At 36.3% G+C, this 26,000-nt stretch overlaps 1 protein-coding gene across 2 annotated transcripts in view; it reads left to right on the top strand.

Annotated features, from left to right (window-relative positions):
• CPNE8 (copine 8) overlaps window positions 1-20,197 on the top strand; it is a 197,285-nt gene extending 177,088 nt beyond the window's left edge. For both annotated transcript variants that reach the window (XM_080658963.1, XM_080658964.1), the window contains 4 exons: window positions 2,848-2,950; window positions 4,803-4,860; window positions 9,872-9,945; window positions 18,323-20,197. In XM_080658963.1, the coding sequence (XP_080515089.1) occupies window positions 2,848-2,950; window positions 4,803-4,860; window positions 9,872-9,945; window positions 18,323-18,511 (424 nt within the window). In that variant the 3' untranslated portion in view covers window positions 18,512-20,197. The remainder of the gene's footprint in view (window positions 1-2,847; window positions 2,951-4,802; window positions 4,861-9,871; window positions 9,946-18,322) is intronic.
• Window positions 20,198-26,000: the final 5,803 nt, after the last annotated feature.

A 26,000-nucleotide genomic window follows, 5' to 3' on the forward strand; every position in this document is an offset into this window, starting at 1 on the left:
GCACAAATTTCGTGCATCGGGCCTCTAGTAGTTAATAATAAGGTACTATGCACTTAAAATTTTAAGAGGCTAGATTTTATTTTAAATGGTTTTAACACACACACACACACACAAAGGGATACAGAAACTTTCAGAGGTAAGGGGTATATTTATTACCATGATTGTTTTGATGGTTACAAGTGCACATATATGTTCAAATTCATCAGATTATATACAGTACTTATTGCAATTTTCGGTATACCAATTATACCTCAAGCTAGGGGAGCTGTGGGGAGGAGGCATGCTAACAACTGTGACTTTCTCCATGGTTAACCAGAAGCATTGAGAGAGAATAAAAAGTAAACACACACACACAGAAAAAGCAGACCATTATACCACTTGAAGTGGTTTTTCCAAGATTGCATAATACTCAACTTTTCATATTGTTTTTGAACCTGATAGAAATTTGTATTTTAAGAGCATCACAGGGAAAGCAAAGTATAAAAGCCTTACTGTTGTACTCATAGAAGCTTTTCTCACTACTATTTATAGCCTTCCATCAATCACTTAAAATATAAAATCCTATTTTTCTGCAGCATAGTCAGTAAGAAATACTTTTTGAAAAATAATGGGTATGCCCTGGCCAGTTTGGCTCAGTGGATGAAGAGTTGGCCTGCAAATGAAGGGTCCTGGGTTCAATTTCCGTTCGGGGCACATGCCTCGGTTGCAGGCTCCATCCCCAGTAGGGGGCATGCAGAAAGCAACCAGTCGATAATTCTCTCTCATCATTAATATTTCTATCTCTCTCTCCCTCTCCCTTCCTCTCTGAAATTAATAAAAATACATTGAAAAATAAATAAATAATGGGTATTTAAAAACTTTTTAAAATAAATTCCTGAGGGAGATTATCAACTTTGCTTATTAAGAAAAAAAAGTTAAGGTAAAATAGAAGAGGCTCATATCTGCTTTGGATTGTTTTCCATTCATTGTGTTGCCATCAAATTAATACAAATTTTTATTGTCCAAGATCAGTGTTCAGTATCATGGGAGTATTTTTGACCAGTTCAACACTATCTTTACAGGGTGTGAACAGGCCACTTACTATAGTCTCTTCGTTAATCTGTAAAATTGTTTTATCAGTAGCATGAGCAACTATTAGTTTCTCTGGTCTATGGCAAAGTGGTAACTATTTTTCTTGTTTTATATGGTAGTTAATTCTGCTCTCTAAGAAAGAAATTTTATCCTGAAATGTTATGCTACTGATCTGTCCTGACCTGTTCAAACTTGCTTCCTTAGTATCCTTTAGGCTGTGAAGGTATTTCACTGGTAATCAATGGAAGTTTTCTTAAACCCAGTCTTTCTATGATTCACTCAATGATTTTTCCAAGAATCGACCAAAGTCTTCTTGTTTACTGTCTCCTAAGCTTAGGCTTTTATATATATAGATTGTATTCATCATGCCAAGTCACATCTCCTTCCATCACCATTTATCTCCCCTTTACCCTCTTCTACTTCCTCCCACCCCACTTTCCCTCTGGTAATCACCATACTGTTGTCTGTCTATGAGTTTTTTATTTTTTTGTTTATTCCCTTCACTGACAGCTGTCAACCTGTTCCCTATAGCTATGAGTCTCTTTCTATTTTGTTAGTTCATTTTTTCCATTAGATTCCACATATGAGTGAAAGCATATTGTACTTGTCTTTCTCTGACTGGTTTATATCACTTAGCAAAATATTCTCCAGGTCCATACATGCTGTCCCAAAATGTAAGATTTCCTTCTTTTTAATAGCCTTATATGCCTAATTTTTCTCTTTTTGTCCCAGCTTTCATTAATTTGACATGTGTTAAGAACTTGAATTATGGATGTTTCAAAAAGCTTTTCTTCTATTGCATTTTTTTTTTATTCAGGTGAATTCACATAGTATAAAAGTATCCATTTTAAAGTGTATAGTATAATGGTATTGAACACATTCTCGGTGTTGTGCAACCATCAACTTTGTCTAGTTCCAAAACAAAAGGCATTTATGATTATTGCTAACTTACAGAACTGTACTATATATTGAATACCATACATGTGGTTTCAATAACATATAATAAAAGGTTAATATGCAAATTGAATGAGGTAAGGACCCGTTGCTATAACATGCACTGACCACCAGGAGCCAGATGCTCAACTCAGGAGCTGCCCTCTGGTGGTCAGTGCACTCCCACAGGGGGAGCGCCACTCAGCCAGAAGCTGGGCTCATGGCTGGCGAGCGCAGCGGCGGTGGCAGGAGCCTCTCCCACCTCCGTGGCAGTACAAAGGATGTCCAACTGACAGCTTTGGCCCGCTCCCTAAGCTGTCAGTCGGACATCTCCTGAGGGGTCCTGGACTGTGAGAGGGTGCGGGCCAGGCTGAGGGACCCCCCCCCCTGAGTGTACGAATTTCATGTACCGGACCTCTAGTTAACAATATAAAGGTGTATCTTAATTTTAAGAATAGTAAGATAAAGTTCAGATAAAGTAATTTACTGAAGATCGTATACACAATATGTTGCTTACCCACAATGTCTATTTCCAAAAGTTATATCCATTCCACTGTGCTAAACATACCCTCATTCATCTCACCTTTTGTTAGTGAATAAATTTCTAAGGCAGCCAGGCATTTTCGAGTGCCAGCTTGCAGCAATGTTGCTATTATTCTAGTGTGATATTTCAGGAAAATGTATATTTAAGAGTTTGCATGTTATAGGCTCCTAACATATATTTAAATACTCTCTTGAGATTAAAAGGTTTGTTGACTATTCCAAGTTGTATTTAGTAACCATCGCATAGAGAGGAACTGTTTTATTTTCTGTGGTGATTTTTACCTTCTTCTTGCCTTTCAGATATGCTTCTTCTGTAAAGGATGGCTCCCAGTATTTTGTGCTCCTGATTGTGACAGATGGTGTTATCTCAGATATGGCTCAAACGAAGGAGTCTATAGTTAACGTAAGTAGGACTCATTCATTCTTGGGCTGGCTGCATGACAGCATGGTGCTACTCAGGTTGAGACTAGAGTCTAGTTGACTTCACAGTGAAACGAAATGTCCATGCCTTTGTAACCTATTGCATTTTAACTTTACCCAGAAAACTCAGACACATTTGTACCATCAATCCATAAAGACTAAGCTAAGAGTGTGGATAACATGAGCTGTACAAAATTATTGCAAAAAAATTTTTTCAAGGTAATAGCACTACCTTCATGTGCATGAGTGTGTTTATCTCTATTAGTTTGATGTACTTGTACACAATTTTACAATTTGCAGAAAATATTTAATATTCACATTTCAGTTATGGGAAAACTTTGCTAATTTCTATTTCTATAGAACTGGATGGGAACTGGACTTGATTCAAAACCATGTTTCTCATTATAGTTCCTAATTGTGTTATAATTAATGATTTTTATTGTCTTCTTTATTAGGCTATAATCTATAAAATCTACATTTACTAGATTATCTATGTATATAAAAGCCTAAGCAACCATTACAATCGGTCAACCCAACTACTGGTCGACTGGTTGCTATGACACACACTGACCACCAGGGGCAGATGCTCAATGCAGGAGCTGCCCCCTGGTGGTGGTGGTCAGTGCGCTCCCACAGCCAACCTCCCACGGCTGGCCAACCTCCCGCGGTCCCTTCCCCTGGCCGGCTGGCCGGCCCTGATCAGCCCCAATCAGGATTGGGCGAGATGCCCTGATCAGCCCCAATCGCTGGCCAGGCCAAGGAACCCCACCCAGGCACGAATTCGTGCACCCCACCTCTAGTAATCAATAAAATTATTTCTGCTTTTATTCCCCTTTCATATTCAGGTTTAGCAATGTTTGGCACACAGTAGACATTTAGTAAAAATGAGTTGCATGAATGTTTAGCATACCTCATAATTATTAATAGCATGGAAAAAATACAATTAGTTATTTGTTGTGAGAAAATAGGTTCATATAGGGGCAAAAATCAAATACTTTATATACATGTGCTTAGAAAAACTAAATATGAAAATGAAGAGGAGGAGTAAAAGTTCACGTATTTGTTTGTTTATTTTTAAATCTTGATTTCCCTAATATTCTGGTCAGTGGCATTAGTGTGCACTTTAAAATATGGACTTACTAATTTAAATTTAAATGAACAGTCATGATGCACTGAGGACCAATTATTTATAATTCAATGGCCTTCATAGATGAAGATGTGATTGCTATAGTATTGCATCTATATGTTGCTAGATCTTACATTTTTAACATTAAATTATTTAATGTGATGATGTCATTTAAGTGATACATATAATGAGAAAACCTGCCATAACATTCAGTATCCCTCACAATCTCATGGATATTAATACATAATTTAATCATACTAATAATAACTTTCTGTAAATGAGGTAAAATAGAATATTACTGTTTCATAAATATGGTACCCCTTTCTCCTTTAGCAACTACAAGATATTTTAGAGGAGAGAGAACATGAAAAAAGAGAGATCAAGGATACCCAATGTCATCTTATGTAGATTTTGGCTGATGGTAGCAAGTGAAAGCTAAAGATCAATACTTTTTATTTTTTATATTATCCAAAACTGGTCATTCCTGAGGAATGTCCCACTGAATCAGCATATGTACAGAGTTGAGAAAGTATAAGCATGGAATTAAATATATTATCTTGTAGTTATTTTAAATATCTTCAAAACTACTTTAATGAACATCTGTGAAAAATATAAACTAAAACAGGATATTAATTTTTTCTTAAATCTTAATTCTTTTCTTAAGAACTCAATGTCTTAATTGTGAACTAACTGTGTATTCTTTTCGAAGGCTTCAAAACTTCCAATGTCAATAATTATAGTTGGTGTTGGACCAGCAGAATTTGATGGTAAGTAACACAATTTCAATAGTATTCCTTGGGAGTTTATTTAACCTGAGTCATCATGCTCTTAAGTTTCTATCACTCTTTTTAAAAATTTTGAATGTGAGTGTGCATGTAGATTTGCATATAATATCCATGTACACTAGACATAAATTAAATATCTCACCATGAAGTCTGTTTAGATGAGCGAATTAAAATATTGTCTTCTGAGTAGAGCATTATCTTTCTAGTATAGATTCGTGCAACATGTATTTTTTCATTTTAGTAGAGATGGTTTGTACCTAAAGATAATATTTTTTAAAGACTTACAGAGTGATAAATTGAGTTTTTGTTCCCAAGGCAAATTACTCTCTGGGTTTCCTAAAAACCTTTAGGAATAAAAACTAAATTAATAAACCATTAGGTTGTGAATAGAAATGTTAACATAGCACAATATGCTACTTGAATGGATTTTCAGACCCTGGCTAGTTGATAGACATTAGCTTTATAAATAAGTTCTGTCATATGAAAGAACAGAATGAAAATGGAACTGACCATCTAAGATTTAAGGAGACTTTATAATAGTATAATTATGCTAAATTGATTTACTGGGAGTTGTGTTTGGGTTTAGGCATTGTTCAAATGCTAATTAAGTGACAGGTGTTTGTGTAACTCGTGATCTGGGCAAACTTCGTTAAGGATAGTCTGTTACTATTTATCTGGTAAACTCTTTCAAGAGAACTTTATACTGGACAGCACCTGTATGACTTCGTATTTACCTGGTTCAGGTGTTTTAGATTAACAATAACACTTTCTTTAGCTTGGCATTTTGGAAATGAAAATAATTTTAGAATATTTGGAACAACCTCTGGTATATTGCAAGGTAATTGAGGCATACAGGTACTAATTTTAGTATGATGATCACTGGATTGATTCTCCATTAACCACCCGTGCCTTCTCTGTAAGGGTAGTATGGATCTGTGCATCTCATTAAAAACACAGGGCAAGTTATATTGGTGACTAAAAAGTCCTTTCTTTGATTCTATACTTGGCTAGTCATCCTCTTCATCATTATGATCTTCCATTTTCTAAAGCAAAGGTCATTTAGTCTGATGGCTGCTACTTCTGCTAATATTTTCTGTCTCTGGGTATTTACATCTGTTTGCATCATATTTCAGGCATCAATATGACACATTTCTCTGGAGTCAGGAAGCTAAAACACATCTTCTTAATGCTTTGTGCACTTGATCATTTGCATTAATTAGTGATAAACTGAGATCCACAAAGTTCACCCACTGCTAAGTTACAATAACCCATGCTTTTTTCTTCAGTCACTAATTTGCTTTTGCCTCTCAAGGATACACCTCTGATAGGGTACATCTCAGGTCTCCCAGACTCCCATGGAAGTCCACCACTAGATGTATGAACTCAGGGATGGTAAACACTCGTCACCTGTTCATCAACAACCCCACACATAATGTTTGAATACAAAGCCATTGACTCTTCCTGGTCATATATTTCTACTTACTACACAAGACAGCTATTTATTTTCTTCTTTTCTCTAGTTCCCAGTGAATTATTTATTAGGGTTTGAGGTGCGATAATTCATCATTTTCCTTTCTAACTTCCTGAAGTAACTGAAAAAAAGATATGCAGGAAACACTCAGAGACTAGAATATAATCTTTACTTCTAGCAATGCAGAATTGGAGAATTTGGGTTAACCTTTGCACAGAGGCAGACTTCTCACTCCCTTTTCCCCCCATGATCAAATGACCTCATCCTTATCTCCAGGCCTACTCCATACAGGGGCTAAGTCTTGTCAATTAAGCCTGCCACAGAGAGGAATTGCCTTCACTCTAAGGACAGGCAGCTCCAAAAAAGAGAGGTTCAAGGTCAGTTTCTTCTAATATTAGTAATCCTATGAAACCTTCCTCTTCCCATGTGGAAAAGTGAGTGAAGATTGTAGACAAAGAGGGAAGTTGTCTTCCCAGTAGAATTCTATCCTGGGAATTAGAGAGAAACTTTCCTCTGGGGAACATTTGAATAGGGAATTAGGATCCTGCTTTCACCATGATGGAAGTTTACATAGGATGGAAAGTCTTCCAGGCCCAGTACTAGAAAAATAGGCTATTCCACCAGGAGACAGTAGATGCTTCTCTAAAGGATTTTTTTTCCTCTCATGGCTAAGAAGGAAAGGACAGAATATCATGTTTAAGATAGAAAATCTCCAACTTAGATTCAAATTGCTGCTGTCTTTTTTTTAAAAAAAAAATATGTTTTATTGAGTTGAGAGAGAGAGAGAGAGAGAGAGAGAGAGAGAGAGAGAGAGAGAAACAGAAACATCAATGATGAGAGATAATCACTGGCCGGCTGTCTCCTGCACGCTCCCTACAGGGGATTGATTCTGAAACCCAGGCATGTGCCCTGACAGGGAATCGAACCTGGTTCATGGGTCAACGCTCAACCACTGAACCACACTGTCGAGGCAAATTGCAGTTGTCTTATCAAAAGAGCCTTTCTCTGGGCTCCTCCAAGTCTACCATAGAGTAACTTTATATGCCACACATACACACTGACATAGGAAAAAAGTGAAATAAAACTTGCAGATTTTATCAGGTAACCACCTAAATCCAACATCTACACATTTTTAACCAGAAGGACATTGTTTGCATGGGCAAGAAAGGTAATATTTTGCCATCCATTCCTTGAAGGTTGAGAAAATAGGAATAAACTATTAAATTAGTGAGTATTCAAATTTCTTATTTTTTTATTTTAATTTTTTTTGTATTTTAATAAGAACAGTTTACAACCGTCTGTAAAATTTCCCCCCAGTGACTTTCATTACTTTATAAAGCACCTTCATTAGAAGAAAGATTTTTCAAGGTGGGATTTCTTTATCCTTAAAAGGCAAAAAGTCAAATTAAAGCAGCATCTGGCTACCTGCTTTGATCACTAGGAGAAGGGGACAACTAAAAGGGTCTCTGACTTCATCCCATCTCCCATGGCTAGAAAGTAGTGCTGGTCTGTCTTACATTGTTTTTCCAAGGACAAGTCCTGGTGGGGACCTGGGGCTTACAACATCAGGCTCCTGAGGACCCGATGGTCTGGAAACCTGAAGAGAGAACGTTACCCTCCCACCACCTGCCCCCTATTTCTTTTCTCCTTGCTAGCAAAAGTGTAGTCTTGCTACATAGAGACTTTTAACCCAAAAGACATGCTGGAAAGTGAGAGATCCTTTATAGGACCTCATTCTAGTACATTATTGCCTGAATAACTGTCATTTTCTTTAATTGGTAAATTATATAATAAAGGAGTCGTTTTGCTGGCATGTCATCATCAATGTACATTTATGTCTCAAAGTAATATGAAAATTTTGAAAACAAACCTAGACCAAAAAGAGGAATTTACTCTTGAAAATATTTGAGTATAATGAATTATCTTATTAACATTCCTAATGATTAGGAGAGAAAAAAAAATAGGTCTTTTATAAAATAAGTTAATTACCTTATTATTAGTCCTATATACATTTTACTAAATCAAGACATATATTGTATATTTAAGCAAACTGAGTGGTGGCTCTCTATCCGTTATGTGTACTAGCAATGCCTTATCCCAGACACCGATTCATGAACATGTATAGAAAAAGTAAAACATAAAACAGTGTTTTTAACCCAAATGCATTATCCATGCACTAAAAAAAAATAACAAAAGCCTGACTGGTGGCTCAGTGGTTGAGTGTTGACCTATGAACCAGGAGTCACAGTTTGATTCCCGGTTAGGGTTCATGGCCAAGTCGCAGGCTCGATTTCAGGTAGAGGGCCATGCAGGACGCAGCTGATCAATGATTCTTTGATGTTTCTATCTCTCTCTCGCCCTTCCTCTCTGAAATCAATAAAATATATATATTTTTTTAAATCTTTAAAAAATGGTGAGGATTGTATTCTGATTGAACAATATTTTGGAGGGTTGGGAGGCAAACATTATAATTGCAAGTGGCTCTCTGGAGTCTAGTGAATGTCATATGTATACAAAATTAATTATCAGCAATAAAATTATACTTTAAGCACAAATTAGCATTCCTTATGTAATTAATTATTTAGAGAAATCTCCCTGAAAACCTAATAAACTCTGGAAAATGTTCTTAATTGCAGCATAACATTACTGTATCAGCAGATGAACCATTCTATGATAGCATTCCCAAATACCCTCTGATCTATGTGCTGTTGAAATTCTCTTTTAACCAACAAAAAAAATCATGCCTCAGAAAAATCATGCTTTATCCAATCCGTATAAGGGCAGAGCAAATGTCTCTTTATTGTTCAATCTATGTTTAAAGTGGGAATTGCGCAATATGGATATATAGCTTTGTTATAGTTTTGATAAGAATGAAGTTCAGCCCAGCCTATGTGACTTAGTGCTAGAGCATTGTCCTATGAACCAGGTGGTCACGGTTCAATTCCTGGTCAGGGTCAGGGCACATGCCCAGGCTGTGGGTTCCATCCCCAGTAGGGAGCGTGCAGGAGGCAGCCAGTCAGTGATTCTCTCTCATCATTGATGCTTCTATCTCTCTCTCTGTCCCCTTTCCTCTCTGAAATCAATAAAAATATATATTTTGAAAAAGAATAAAGTTCAAATTGTTATTGGAAATTCTGTGATGACTAGCACCAAGATTCTTAATTTAGAAAGAAAAACTAAAATTGAATGTTTTAGTATCACTTGCTCAAACAGTCCTGTAAGCACATGACCCAGATTTGAGAACCCCTGGGTTGGAGAGATACACCTAAAGACTGCTCTCTACTGCATTGCCTCTTCTCATCTTTCAAAGGGTCACCTGAGGTGCTGGCCTGTTACCTTCATTTGTGAAATTTACCCTCAATCAAGTTCTGTTGGAGAAATGATTGAGAAGATGCAGGGGATCAACAGCTTTTTGACTTTACATGGGACGTTTTGCTACTTCATCTTGATTTCTGTATTGCCTACATTGTTTTAGTATATGGCTAAAATACACTGGATAAATAATTCTTTTTTATTTTCAAGCAATGATTGAGTTGGATGGAGATAATGTAAGAGTTTCCTCCAGAGGAAAATATGCTGAAAGGGACATTGTGCAGGTAAGAAATTTAATGAAAATTATTTATTTTGTTCATAGTGAACAGCTCTTATTAAATAAACAACTTTAAATTGAAATGATGAGTCTCGGGTTCTGTTTAATTTAATGGGTGGAGTCTCTGTGAGATGCCTGTTAAGTATTAGGGCCTAGAAAAAGCACCCATGCTTTCCCCTGGACTTTAGGTTCACAGTATATAAATAAATTGTCAGTAAGTTACTTTTATTACTCTTTTATTATTCCCTACTTTATTATTACCAGAAAATAATGAGTTTTTGTAAAATTAGAATCTAGAAACATAACGAACTTTTTAATAATGCTTATCTATTCATTATTTAATCTGCAACAAAGACAAAGTATTTTAAGACAGCTGATATATATTTAGAGTAGATAAATTTAGTATAAATGAACCAAAAACGTAGATATTTTCATACCTTCCTTGTAGATTGATTAGAAAAGTGGAGAAATGCATCTTAAAATTGTGTATAAGTATATAAGTTATATGTAAACTATATATAACCATAAGTAAATAACATGATATAATATATAACATAATAAAATATGATTCACAATTCTGTTAAAATTTTAAAAGAATACTTAACTAAAGCCTACTATTCAAGGAGTGGCTTGAAAGAAAAAAATTAGTAACCAATATAATTAAAATTTATAGTTGAAAACAGGAGTTAATTCAACTAAAGTTCTGCATACATTACAGCCTCCATATTTTTTAGGGTGCCAGAAGAGAAAAAAAGACTATGAAGTCTACCTTCCTAAATAGAAAAGGGAAGAAGATGTCAGTACCATTGAAGCACATGACATGAAAGTTTGGGCAGAGCAAACAACAGACTTCAGCATTTTCTCTTAATTAATAAACTATATGTTCACCCATAATACAGTCATTGAGAGAATCTAGCTTGGAATTCAACAGAAATTGGTTCAAATCCTGGATTGTCCAACTATGATAACTTGGACAAGCTTTCTAAATTCAGTGTACTGGCATTGTTGTAACGATCAAATGAGAAAACATATATGAAATACATTCCTGAAATAGTAAAATACAACATAACTGATTAAAATAATTTCAGGTAGAATATAACATAAAGCAATTTGTAAAGATTAATGTCACTAAATTTTAAAAAGCATTGTTCTTAGTCTGTCAGCAAAATTAAATTTTCAATGAGAAACATTTTTATAACCTTTTTTAAGATAATTACATATGCCTTTTTTTTTAACCTAATGTTCTTAAGTAGAGTAAAAAGCACACGTGCCCACACACACACATGAATGATGAGGTTAAAAGCAGCTAAGAAAGGGAACATGGTAATGTGGTCATCTATTTAAGAATCCCATGGTGTTTTGTTTTCATAATTAGACACATGATTATTCACCTGAACCTCATTAGCATAATTATAGGTTTAAGTAATTACACCTTATCTGAAAGCTTTCCATAATGTCTGGCTCACAGTTTCAAAAAATTAAATTACTAAAGTGAAGTATGAATTTGAAGTCCTTTAGAATGTGTTATGTTGCTGGTGTAATGCATTTTTACAAAATTAGCAGAGGCGACCCCATATCTCATACTATTATCTAAATGATGCTTATGAGAAACTTGGTATTTCTTAAGATTGTTCAGATTGTTACGGTTTTCTTTAAAAGGGCTAATATCTTATGTTGGTGACAACCAGCAGTTCTTATTATAAATAGAAAAGAAAAATTCCCTTGAAAGTATTTAGTCTCTCAATGGATATCCTATATTGGACAGAATATTGCTATAGGACTCAAATCTATGAAATTATATCGTTGCACTCTGACCTTGAACAAGTCAATAAATCTCTTTAAGCTTTTGTTTTATTACCTCTAAATTCTTTCATCTTTGCCTTTCTTATGATGTTGTGATTCTCAGAGGAAGTAAAAGTCATGAAATACTTTGTTACTTATTAGTATAAGCGATATATATACAAATATCTATACTATATCTATAAATAAAAGGATAATATGCTAATTAAATTGGAGACCTTCCAGGAGACCTTCTGGACGTTTTCTGGACAAAGCCATGGTGGCAGGGCTGAGGCAGTTGTGGGTGATCAGGCTGATGGGGGGCCGTTGGGGGTAAGCAGACCAGCAGAGGGGCCAGTTGGGGGCGAGCAGGATGTCAGTAGGGGTCCGTTAGAGGTGATCAGGATAGCGGCAGGGGGCCAGTTTGGAGTGAGCAGGCCAGCAGGGGGGCAATTGGGGGAGAGCAGGCCAGTGGGAAGGGAAGGTGAGGGTGAGCAGTCCAGCAGGGGGGGGGCAGTTGGGGGCAAGCACACTGGCACAGGGGGCAGTTGGGGGCGAGCAGGCTGGTGGCGGGGGGCAGTTGGGGGCGAGAAGACCGGCAGGCAGAGTGGTTAGGGGCAATCAGGCAGGCAGGTGAGTGGTTAGGAGCCAGCAGTCCCGGATTGTGAGAGGGATGTCTGACTGCCGGTTTAGGCCCAATCCCTGTAAACCGGCAGTAGGACATCTTTCAAGGGGTCCCAGATTGGAGAGGGTACAGGCTGGGCAGAGGGACACCCCCGCCCCGTGCACAAATTTCGTGCACCGGGCCGCTAATATGCATATAATTATGTTTCCTCTGTTTGACACTCAGAATCCTTAAGACCCAGTTCACTACCATAAAATGATACTGAGATCCCAAAGGTTTTGAAGGGACCTGGGGAAATAGCTAAACACACAAGAGATTTTACCCCATAAAGTTGAACTGAAAGAGCTGTGAGGTATTACAGATTCTGAACATGAAATTAAAATGTCCCCAGACAATTAGTAGCCTCCTGAGTGATGGTGAGATCTTGGCTTACATGCCTATAGTTCAGGAGATTTGATGCGCCTTTTCTAATTTCATGGAGAAGTTCCTAAATGGTGATTGCTCTTTTAAAAATAGTAAGCAAGGTAAAAATTTATATATCTTATTGTATTTAAGAAGAATTAGCATCTTCTCTCTCACCTTGAATAAGATTTTCCAAACATTCCAACAGTTTTACAGCCTCTACCATCCACTAAAACATTTTTAGATGATTTATATTCAAGACTAGAAATTTCCTTGAGCCTTGTCCAGTTTGTTCAGTGGTTAGATCTCAGCCCTCAGACAGAAGAGTCTGGGGTTTGATTACCAGTCAAGGATACCTACCTTGGTTGCAGGTTTGATCCTGCCTGGTCAGGGCGCAAGCAGTAGACAACCAATGGATCTCTCTCTCTCTCTCTCTCATTCTCTCTCTCTCCCCCCCTCTCTTCCCTCTCCCCTTCCACCCTCTCTAAAAAACAAATCAATGAAAAGCATATTCATGGGTGAGGATAAATAAGTAAATAAATAAATAAAAAGACATTTCCTTGAATAAGTGGGGATATAGGAGTTGCAAGCGCACACCAATAATAACAATGCCAGTCCTCCCATCATCAGAAAATATTGAAGCCATCATAATGCTATAAACTCTGCTTGCTAAAATACTATCAGAAAATAGGGTCTATTAGGCTCTCTTACCTTTTCACTACTTTCAATTTTTCACATGTTGAGGCTAATTAAGTTAATGCACAGCAAACAAAAGCCCACATTTCTTAAATGGACAAAACCCTAAGGCTGCAAATAATAGTAGGCAGCTGAATTTCAGTAGCTAATTAGGGGTAATAGATAGGATTTTCATTATATTGTCAAATTTTAAGTGGCACCCAACTTCATTCTATTTAATCATTTATTAAGTCCTTCATGTGCTAGGTAGGCTAAGAGCTATAGCATTACTTCACTCAGTCCTTCATTGACTTTGTGAGACAGGTACTTTGATTACCATATTTTTAAAAAGAAGAAATGAAGTTTAATTCCTCTTGTTCATAGTCACAAAGCCAGTAAGAACTGGAGTCACGATTTAATATTAAGATGTTTTGTTCTAAAGTTTTTAACAAATATTCTGTATAACTTTGATTCTAAATCCTAAACATAGCATTTAAGAGTCTCCATGCTCGGATTCCATTCTTCCTCTTTAGCTAAACACACACACACACACACACACACACACACACACACACACACACACTTTGTGTAAATAAATAGGACTATTAACTATCTTTGCATCAGACATTTCTATTGTTCTTTCTCTTATTTTTTTATTGTCATTTTATTGGAATAATCTTCCTCCTCATTGGGCCAACTAAAATTCTACATTTTGAAATTTCCCAGTATACTGCCTTTTGTATTGGCCTGTCTCCACACACTTGAACTAATTTTCCCACCTTTTTCCCCCACTTTATGCACCTACCACTTTATATCTTCATAAAAATACTGGACAGTTTTTGCCTTGTAATAATTTATAAATCAGGAAACTGAAGCCCAAGATGGGGTATTAAACAACCTATACTAAGTTGTTTAGGTCATAAATTGGTAGATCCAAATTTTCAACAAAGTTCTGATTCCAAAACCTGTGTTCTCTTTGTAATCACTAGACCTACTCTCTATTGAAGATTATTAGGATCTGTTCTCTTTTTCATATTACTATCAGGGTTAATGTAAAATAGTAAGATTAATTGGGGTTTAAATAATGATGGCTATTTATAGCTATCTGATGTTGGGTACATTCATTAAACTGTCTTAAGTTTCAGTTTCCTCTTCTGTAAATTCAAAATATAGATAACATGCTTATAAAAATTAAATAGTGTAAAATCTCTTAGCAGAAGGCCTCCCACTGGCCAGTTATTAATATTGATATTAATAAATGCATTAATATCAGTATCAGTTTTTATTATTAGTTAGTATGTTGGCATAATTCAGACAGAAGGCATTTTAGCTCACTATTTCATAGTGGCTGGATCTTGACATATGACACTGGTCAGCCTTATTTGTGATTATATTCATTGTCTCGGTATTCAATCTCGTATGACTATGGTATAAACAGTAATTAGGATAAGATCCTATGGTTGCTATTCTAAAACTTAAATGAGTTATTTTCTTAAATCAATTCTATGTATTCGTTTGCTTGCTTGGGCTATGGATTGGCCATTGTGTATAAAGCAATGTCATTTCTCTTGGTTGCCTACAGATGCTCGCCAGCCTATCATTTCCTTAAAAATTATATTTAAATTATATTTTCCATTAAATGGAGAATAATGACCTTGAAGATTTAGACTTGAAAATCACTAATGGAGCTCTGCACAGTAGGAACAATCTAGTAAAATTGAGCAGAACAGCAACTAAAAGCCCATTTGCCCAAACTAATTTAAACTTGTTTTCACAAATAGTCAAAGCCGGCCATTAGAGCAGCTGTGAGGAACATTTTCCTTAGAGTGGGTGGATGCTAAGAGAAAGATGTAGATCATCAAGGACATAGTATATTTCTACAGAACAGAATGTGTTTATTGGTATTCTTCATATGAATGTGATAAATTAGCGCAAGTGAAAATTGATTTATTCCTCTAACCCAAGCATTTTAAGAGTCCAGGTTAATTTGTGATAATAGTCAACGATCTCCATGCCCAAATGTGGGGAGATTATTCTGAAGAGGAGGTCCCCAAGTATGGTGATCAGAAATGAGTGATTAAAAGCGATTATAAACAGAATGGTCTGAGATGGTAAGTGGAAAGTTGTGACTGTAGAAGGGTTTGAGCAATAGTTTAAGAAAGAGGGCATATATTTTTCATGAAAACTGTAAGATTGAACATTAGTACCAAGTAGAGGAAATGAAGAGTGACTTGTCATTTTTTATTTCTCAGGAGAGTACTTCCTGACATGACTGAGTCGATGAATGTCTCTTTGGAAAAAGTTTAGATAATCTAGGTTTATGAGTAGAAAGTTCTCAACATTTTTTTTTTCTACACCCGACGCACATGACACCCAACCTGCTGTTGCAATGATTTCCAATCCGGGGCAGTCCCTTAATACTCAAGGGCACATCTGTGCTGCCACCTAACAAGCATGTTCAATCTTATCTGTTCTTTAAAAAGTCTTTTAGATAAGTATAACTGTATACATTGTGAGAACGATGATCATGGTTCTTAGTTTTGATATTGCAGAATATTGTAACACTCTTCAGAATACATTTTAATTTAATAAAAAATTTAACACATCTTACAGCATTTGCTGGAAAGGTGAAACAACAGGTGTTTGGGTGTGTGTGCATTTTTTCAAATTATAAGAGAAAGTTTATTTAGAAAGTTACAGAGGTAGCAAAAGTAAGCCATCTGGGCTGCGTAGGTCCAGGAAAGTTAGAAAAGCAAAGGAAGGGCCCCTGGAGCTTAGGAGAGGGAAAGGCAAAGGTAATGCATGGGATACTGGAGGAAGTGAGGGGGAGAAGAAGGGGAAGGGGAAGGGGGAGGCCCAAGTATGTTCCAGAGACAGAGAGTGCAAACGGGGTCCTTCATCTTGAGGGTTTTTTAACAGATGTTTTAAAATTACAAAAAGGCTAGGAATTACTATTTTAGATTACAATACTGTATTGTACTTAAATCTGAAAGAGATCAAATTGATAAGAATATTCGCTGTTTTGAATGATAAGAATGTAAATATAAAGCTTTTAAGAAGATAGTTTTATATTTATATTGAACATGTAATTAAATATAAATTGATGAATAATAATGGTAATAATGATAATAACTATTAAATATAGTACGTATTATGAGTTAAGTATGGTTTTAAGCACTTTACATGGTAACTTACATATGTAACAACCTAATAAATAGGTATTATTATCTTCATTTTATAAAAGAGGAAACTGAGGCAAAGAGTGAAAAATAACTTGTCCAAGTTCATGCAGCTAATAAGTAGAAGAACCAGCCTCTGAACCTAGGAAATCTAATTCCAGGGTTTGTGAGAATAATGGTGAAAAGGTAAATGAGTTTAATACCTGGTGTAGAAGAAAGGTAAAGAATTAAATAAAAATACAAGGCAAACTCGAGGTAGAGGAAAGACAAGGCAGGCCAGATTTCCTCTACCTTAAGGCAGTATCAACTATTTACCAGAGATGTCAGCATTTCCCTAAAATGTAGGTATTAGCTACATATTTGGGGGTGGGGGGAATGAACCCTTTAAGAAATAGCTTAAAAGATAATTAGTTGTACACTAAACCATACTAACATTACTAAATGTTAATTTTTAAAATACTGGACCTTTTAAAATAAGGATGAAATAAATTATAGCTACAATTAGACATTTTTTATTAGTCCTTAATTATGTTGATTCCTATTGTCTCACTTGTCTAATCATAGATTCTGAGAGAAAATAGACCTTAACTTTTTTTTTGCACCTCTGATTTTTTTTTATTAAAAATTCCAAGTCTTATCCATAGTTAGGTAATACAACTTCACAAAACTTCACATCCTCCACTTCTCAGCTGAAAATTATATTCTATTAGTTTTTTTCTTACCCTTACGTAGCTACTTTCAGGGTAGGAGTAAGATTTGTCACCTTTCTAGCACACTTATTGTCATATAGGTATGCTTCTGCCTACTTTTGCCCCATCCTGTATTTCAAGTTCCCACTAATACGAACTGTGAATTTCATATTCATGTCCCTATGATTTGATGTTCTAGTTATAATGAAAAATACATGTGTTTAGGAGTCTTTAACGAAATACTTTTTTTTTTTTTTTACCCTGCATTGGGTAATAGTTTTGCTTTGAAATATGAATTAGACATGGATTAACTCCATTTGACAGGAAAGTGAGCCCTGAAGAGATACAGTGCGCCATTCTATTGGGAGTCAGGCTAGGCAGAGAACTCAAAACTGCAAAACATATGTAGCAACATGATGGACGTATCAGGACAAAGAGACGAGTTATGGGGGGGCAGGGGACATAGAACACAAGTACACAATTTTATTGTTGTTGCTGTTAATCCTCACGTGAGGATATTTCTTCCATTGATTTATAGAGTGAAAGGGAGGGAGCGAGGGAGGGAGAGAGGGAAGGGGGGGAGAGAGAGAAAGAGAGGAAGGGAGGGGGGAGAGAAAGAGGGGGAGAGAAAGAGAGAGGGGGAGAGAGAAACATTGATGGGAGAGATAGGCATCAGTTGGTTGTCTCCCACACGGCCCTGACCAAGATTGAACCAGAAACCCAGATACATGTCCTTGACCAGGAATCAAATCCACCACCCTTTGGTAAGTGGACTGACGCTCTCACCACTGAGCCAAACCAACCAGGGCTTCATCCCTTTTTAGGTAAAGTTTATATTGGAAAGTTATGGTCACTGTTATAGTTGTGGGTAATGAACTAAATATCTTTACCATGCATAGTAATTATTGTCCACCTCACCACAACTCTGATCTTCTCTGATACTCCTACAACCAAGTATTGACATGTGCTGATTTTTGTGTCTGTTAACTAGCATGCTAGAGTCTGAACTAACTTTCTTTCACCTCTGCTTTCTAGTTCGTGCCTTTCAGAGATTATATTGACAGAAGTGGAAACCACATACTGAGCATGGCTAGACTGGCTAAGGATGTCCTCGCTGAGATCCCCGAGCAGTTTCTCTCTTACATGAGGGCCCGAGGAATCAAGCCATCGCCGGCGCCTCCCCCGTACACCCCACCTACACATGTGTTACAGACTCAGATATGACTGCGCTCCGAAACGTTCGCGTTAACTACACGTCAGTTAGAACTGCTGAGTCAGGCTTGGTCCTGGTGCTCTGTAACGAACCAGGGAATGGAACCTTTTCTCCGCTCGGTTTCAGCAGTCCTGGTTAATAGGCTTTCTGGGATCCAAAATTATTCTCTTCCTAAACCAAAACTGTAAATATGGTTGTTGCATGAGCAACAGAAAAATTGTTTGAATGCTTGACGAAAAATATGGATGTCTTCTCTGAATCTTTACCTTTTTTTTTGGACAGAAACAGCTAATTTCCAATGTGTTGTTGGGAAAAAGCACAAACTATGTTTTTAACTCAAATATTGTCCTCGACTGCTGTGTGTATAGGGAAGCAGTCTCTCTGTATCAATGTTTACATGTTCCTACTTTTTAAATTTCAATACTTTTATAACTGTTCTTAAGAATAAGAGTTTTGAATATTGAATCCTTTGTCTTCTAAATTGCAATAGCTATAATTACAAGAGCAATATCTCTTTGAATGACTGTCTGGACAAATACAGTTGCAAACAAAGGAAAGGAAAGATACTTTCATATTTCTTCCATGAGTGAGTTGTCTTATGAAGCTGCATCTGCTCAGTAATCAGTTCCTCTGCACTGGCCAAGGATGGGAGTTTCAGCTTAGCAGGTGTGTATCCTGTAAGAACATGCATTTTCCATGGAGTTTGGGTTCTAAATTTAGACTGTAGTCAGTTTATGTTTTGTGCTGCTAAGTAGACATTTTTAAAAAAGTCAAAACGTTGTGAACTGTAAATGCACAGAAAATACTGTGTATTTGTGTAAAAAGTAGCATCTTTATATTATAATGCTATTTAGAAAGACTAAAACCCCAAATATTTAACTGTGAACCATGTAGCAGAAGTTTTAAAACTTTTTATTCCATTATATCTTGTCTAGATATTTTAATTCAAAGGGATACTGCCTCTCTTACTGGGTTCCTATCACCTTTCCACATTGCCACACAGGGTGCACAAGCTGGAAGTTCTTTTGTGAAATTCCCAGTGAAATATACACAACCATGTGACTTAGTGCACAACACATTTGTGAAATAACCTACTCCTATATACGAACCTGCCTGTCCACAATTAATTGTAAAGAGGTTTTGCACGTACAGTTTTTACAAGAATTACAGTTTTGTGATGTTGTGTCCAAATTAAAGCATTTCTTTAGAACAAATGGCCTTAAATTCTCACAGAATTCCTGGAAATGATTGTGAATTGCCTTCAAATAATAGAAAAGTGTATTTATTTATTTTTTCTTTTGTGTCAACAAAGTAACTGCTTTATAATATTTTTCCTTAATTATATGTTTACTACTTGATTTATTTTTACTGTATGTTGTTCTCTTTGTCCCAAATTGACTTAGGGTGACTTTTATAAGCATGAAACTATTTTACTGAAAAGAAAAATGTATACATCCACATATCTAACAGTATCAATATTATATAATTATGTAATATTAAAGTGTCCATTTTTAAGTATGTATTAAAATCTTTAAAAGGATAACTATTTGCTCTGTAAATTTTATTCATAATGACATGGAGTCTGATGATTTCCTTAACTAAGCTTAAATATTTATGCCAGTATAGTTTATTAACCTACATATTTTTTATTTACGTTCATCAGTCCAAAATAACGAAAATAAATGAAATCAATATTCTTTTTTTCTTTCTTTCTTGTCAAACATCAGTGATTTTTCTTTGAATTGAAAGTGAAAGATGTGCCCTTTTTATCTAAATAAGTGTGCCCAAACCTAGCAGGGATAAATGGCTAAGAATGGAGAAATCTCATTCTTAGCCATGAGAATGGCTATCCTTTGTATGTCTATTAATTACCAGAAACCTAGGTGATGTTAGTTCTATGGGTAAGATTAGAAAATACCTAGTCTTGTCTTGCCATTGCCTAAAAGATGAACCCGAGACTGAAGGGGCTAAGAGATTTATCCAACACTATATAACGAGAACAGAGTTTGTTACCATTGTGCAAATATTGGTTATGACTCCCTCAGTGTTGTGAAAGTTGCCGTTAGAGGCTGTGCAATGAAAAATTCCACAGATTACTTGCTTTTGCTGTGTACCTCACTCCACCTTCCCACCCAATATTCCTTCATTTCCTGTGCCAATACCTGAAAGTTACGTAAAAACAGACAACAATAAAAAATACATTTTAAAGTGGAAAAAAACAAACAACAGCAAAAACTTTCATTCCACACAATATAGGGAGGTGCTGAGATGAAAGACCTGGAACTTTTAAAAATTAATAAGACATTTTATAAACATACTGATGTAGGAGTTTGCACCAACTTGTTTTTCTAAATGGCTTTTCGTCATTAGATCTTTTCTTAAGCTCTCCCTTCCCTTTGATAAGGGAAGACTTGAGTGAAAAACTGCTAGAAAGGGCTTCTTTTGAAGATGGGAAAAGGAAATTGAGAGAAACAACAGTACAAGCCTGGGCTATGTTGTTCATTTTTTTCATAGATGGTCATCCTAACAATGTTCAGAACTCGGATTTCAGTCTCACAACCAGAGTAAGACCCACCAAGTAGAAGTGTTTTTCTAATGGAGAGTAGGGTAAATACCTATATTAAAATTATTTGTTAATTAATGTGACTCCCAGCAATTCTTTTCATACAGTAAAATGTCTTACTGTATGAAAATATTTGTATGTAATTTAAGAAAAAATGCTAACATAATAAACAAAAGTCTCCATACAGTGTTCTAATATATATCACAGAACTCTGTGAACAGTTTTAAAGGAAACATCTTCAAATCTCATAAGGAAGGGTTGTTGCTTACTTCACACTTTATTAAACCACCCCGGATCCCATCACCTGCCGTTGTTCTTGCTTCCCGCGTCTTGGAGATGCTCTGACTACCAAAATCTGAGAGACTTGGCCACTGAGGTCTTACCATGGAAAGAACAAAAACAAACTGTTCTAAAGATTTGCTCATTTAGTTTCAAGCAATAGTGATCATGACCTCATGATTTTCTCATCACAAAGTTATTCACTAATTTAATTTCCATGAAACAGGATGCTGAGCATTCCTAATGTATTTAGATAAGCTGATTTCATAGAGATAGGATTTGCTATTAGTCAAAGCGGTCGATATCATTGACCTTACAAATTAGGAAGAAGGATGAAGGAAGGAATATGCTCAGGGTTGGCTTAAAAATAGCTCCTCTTTCAGAGAGCCTCATCTTACAAAATAAGTTAGGGGAAATTATAACACTCAGTTATTTTGACAGAGAACAAGTTTGGTAACTCTTAACATTTCCACAAAAATAATTTTGACAAACAATAACACACCTTTTATTTAGTTATCAATTTTATTATTAAAACATTAAAAAAGCCCTAGCTGGTTTTGCTCAGTGGATAGAGTGTCTCCCTGTGGACTGTAGGTTCCCGGGTTCAATTCCTGTCAAGGGCACATGCCGCGTTGTGGGCTCTATCCTCAGTGTAGGGCGTGCTGGAGGCAGCAGGTCAATGATTCCCTCTGTTACCACTGATGTTTCTCTCCCTCTCCCTTCCTCTCTAAAATCAATAAAAATATATTTTAAAAATACTTAAAAATATTAAAATCAGAATGTACTTAAAATTAACAAAATTAACTAGTCCATCATTTCAACAATAGCAAAAGGCATATTCCATAATTTAGAGATGGGCAAATTTGACATGCACTTTAGAAAATAACTCTGCACCAGAAGGTTTTTTGAAAAGTCAGGAGCCCAGCCCTGGTTGGGCGTCATCCCGTGCACCCGGAGGTTACTTACAGGGCACACGCCTGCGTTGCGGGCTCGATCCCCAGTAGAGGCTGTGTAGGAGGCAGTTGATTTATGTTAGACTCTCACAACAATGTTTCTCTCTCCTTTCTCTTTCTGAAAAATCAATAAACTTATTTTTTTTACAGTGGGGAGCCCTGATAAAACAGCAACAATCACTAAAACCCCCTTTGAATTCATTAAGAACAAACTTTCAAATCCCTAAACATTACATGGAGCTACCAAAACACATTGGTGGATTAGGTCATCATATGACAGTCTGGAGAGATGAAGAATTATAGGTACTTTTAATTTTTTATTTATTTTCTGAGGACATAGAGTAGTTTTAAGTTAATGGTTTGAGATCTAAATCCAAAGGATTATATATGTGCTGGGCATTTTTATATAGGCTGGTTATAAAACTTCTAGAAGCTTCACCAGTAGGAAGGAGCATAACTCACTTCACGTGCCATACAAAGGAGTCAAAAGACCCGAGCTTTCATCTTGACTAACTGATTTGGGCAAAATATCGCTTAAATACCTAAACCTAATTTTCATCATCCATTTATTGGGGTGATCATTCTAAAGCTCCTTACAGCACTATCCTGTGGTTCTCTCAATAAAATTTATTTTAATTGGGACACACTCCAAGGCTTGATGGGAGGAGATTACTTAATAAACTTAATAGATAGCTATTCAAGGGCTTTTGGGAGATTGGTCAGCAAGTGAAAAATCTTAGCTTCTAATTAAAATGGCAGGTCATTAGCTTAGTCATTACTCCAAACCAGTCACATACGCTCACCATTTTCTTGACCTGAGAACCAGGAGGATAGGAGGAAAATGGGAGAACAACCCAGAGTTCCAGTGTTCTGTGAATGTCTTTGAGTTTCTTTGTTATGTGCCCTCATGACTGTGTGTGTCCCTGCTCTTATCCTCCTGTCATTTATTACTTGTTTGTTGTCTGTATTAGCAGGCCATCCACTGAGTTATTGAAAGTGAATTGAAGGAAACATTGATCATTAAGAATGTTACCTTAGTAACTTAATATTTTAAGATAAGCCTAAATTTCAGTGTATCCAGACTGAAATTATTAAAACAGCAGCATACAATACTTTCCCCATATTTATTTATCTTTCCTATAAACCAGAACTGTGAAGAGCATGAATAGAGATTAGCAGCATCTTTTTCTCCACCTGCTCTCAGGCTAATTAGCAGTGAAATGGTCAAAAGGCAGGTAGGCAGCAGGGGAGAAGAGATTAATGAAGCTTTGAGGCATCTGATTGCTATAGGTCCTGACTCAGGATAGTCTTGAGAAAAAGAATTCACAAATGACAGGATCTTACATTTGAAATTTTCTTTGACCAAGTATACTAAATAAAAACAAAACTAAACAAAATAAAACACTCTTTTAAAACAGAATGTTGCACCACATTCTACCTTAAAAATGAAAGCAGTAAGAATTTATATTTTAAGTACTGGAAGAGTGTACTGCATTCTCACTTTTGAATTGTATCTGTGCATTGTGTATTTCCAAGTGGGTGCACGTGTGTGTGTGTGTGTTGGAGGTGATTACATGCCTTTACTCATGCATGTACCTGTATAGATGTGTAGTCAACAGTAAATAAGGACAGAAGAAATGATAATGCTTACAATCATTTACTGCCTTTCCTAGTGCTGGTTATCCATCCTGGGGGAGTATCCAGGCCTGCACAGAGTGTGGACAAGAGCACAGAAGGTTAGAACTTTGCAACTGCATTGTAATAGGACAGGTTGACTTGCAAATTCTACTATGCTAATATTTACGGTTTTAATGTATTCTTGCTTCTGCTTAGCAACAAGGGAGAAGGATTTGATTAATATGAATTTGGCTGTGGAGAAGAAATGTGGAGACATGTAGTTATTACATATTTGTGTTTTAGTTCAGAATCCACCCACCAGCTGATGACTAAATCCATTTAACTTTCTAAGAAGGAATACATAAATATTCAAAATCTTGCCTACATCTGATCATCTATTTCCTATAACTATTTTCTAAACCATAGTAATGACTTTGGTTTAGCATTTAATCATTTACAAAGCACTGTCTCACATGAAACCTCTGTCCACACCTATCAAAATTCTGCTCATCCATCTAAACGCAACTCAAATGCTGCTTTCAGCAAAGCTTTCCTGTACTCTCTGAATTACTAGGAATCAATGTCTCTTCTTCTCCAGCCTGTAGAAGATCAGAATAGCCATTCTGATATTCCTCCCTAGGGGTAGACAGCATTTGCAGTGGGGAGGTCTTACTGCTATAACATTGTATTCCCTTCTATAATGAAAATTCCCTAAAGACAAATAATATATTTTTGTGGGAAGAGGACGTAAGGAGACTGAAGTGTCAAGAAAAGAAACTGACTAACAGGTATCTGATTGTAGAGGAATAGTAGAGTCAAGATTCAAAATTCATTTATCCATTCATTCAAATATTTATTGAGTTTCATGCTACTGTAATGGTGAAATATAGCACAGGAAAAACTAAGGCCTTACATAGGTACAATATCACCTGACATCAGAGAATATGAATGAGAATTCATTTGCATTTTCTTCCATCTTAGTTTATAACCAAACATGGAACATTTCAAGATCTGCTCTCTGTTCATCTGTCTAGCCCTTATAATTTTATCTCTCCCAGCTTTGATACATGCTTCAGCCGCACTGAACTACTAGCTGTGTCTCAAGGGCTCATGGTATCTTTTATTTGTAAGTCCATTCACATTTACCACTCTCCATCAATTCCTTGAGGGTGTTTCCCTGAGCCTCTCAGACTGGGGCAGATGTCCCTTGTGTATGCTCCCACAGGGTCCAGTGCTCAGACTCCTACTCATAACTGTGTTTGGACAGAATATTTCTCATTTACAGGTCTGTTTTCCTCACCATAGTGAGCCTCCTGAGGTCAGAGCCTACATCTCTGTGTTGATTTTCCACAGCCAGCACAGGGCCTGATACACATTCAGTACTCAATAAATACTCATTAAACTAAACTAAAGTCCACTGAGTTGACATTACAGAAATAGTAGAGAATCTTGAGCATACCATATAACTTGAAAGAAAAATTTTAATTTCACCCACTCTACTACCTTTTTTAGAAAAAACATGAAGCTCAACAGAGCTTTCACACTGTTCTGATCCCTTTTTAATGGAATCTGTTTTGTAAATAGCTTCACAGACTGTGTTGTTTTCCTCTCTTAAAATGGAAATCATTCCTTGAATCTCAATGTAAAGCAGCAAGCCAATAGAAAGTTACTATTTTGCAGACAAGTTTTCATATAGATTAAAAATAATAGCTCTGAAAACCTTGGGCTGTTCTCAGTGGGTAATGTTTCCTCACCCTTTGGTTTAAATAAACTGCAAAATGAAGACTTGAGCCACCCAGCCACCAGTCAAACCCAGTTTCTTGGAATTGCATCTGCTCTGTTCTATGCCTAAGCGTCCCTTCTCCCCACCCCACCCATTTCCAGGGCAGCAACATTAAAGATCAACCAAACATTTCAGTGTCTTCAGTAAATTTTTGTTTGTTCTTCATCTGATAATGTCATTGCTTTGGTTACTGTTTCCTGAATATTTTAATAAACTCTCAAGAAACCATCTTCCCTTAACATTACAATGTTCTCATGCCCATTTAAGAATTGAATTCGCAATAACCCATATTCCATCAAATACTG

Source organism: Plecotus auritus (assembly GCF_963455305.1).
Source record: "Plecotus auritus genome assembly, chromosome: 3".
NCBI classification, from domain to species: Eukaryota; Metazoa; Chordata; class Mammalia; order Chiroptera; family Vespertilionidae; genus Plecotus; species Plecotus auritus.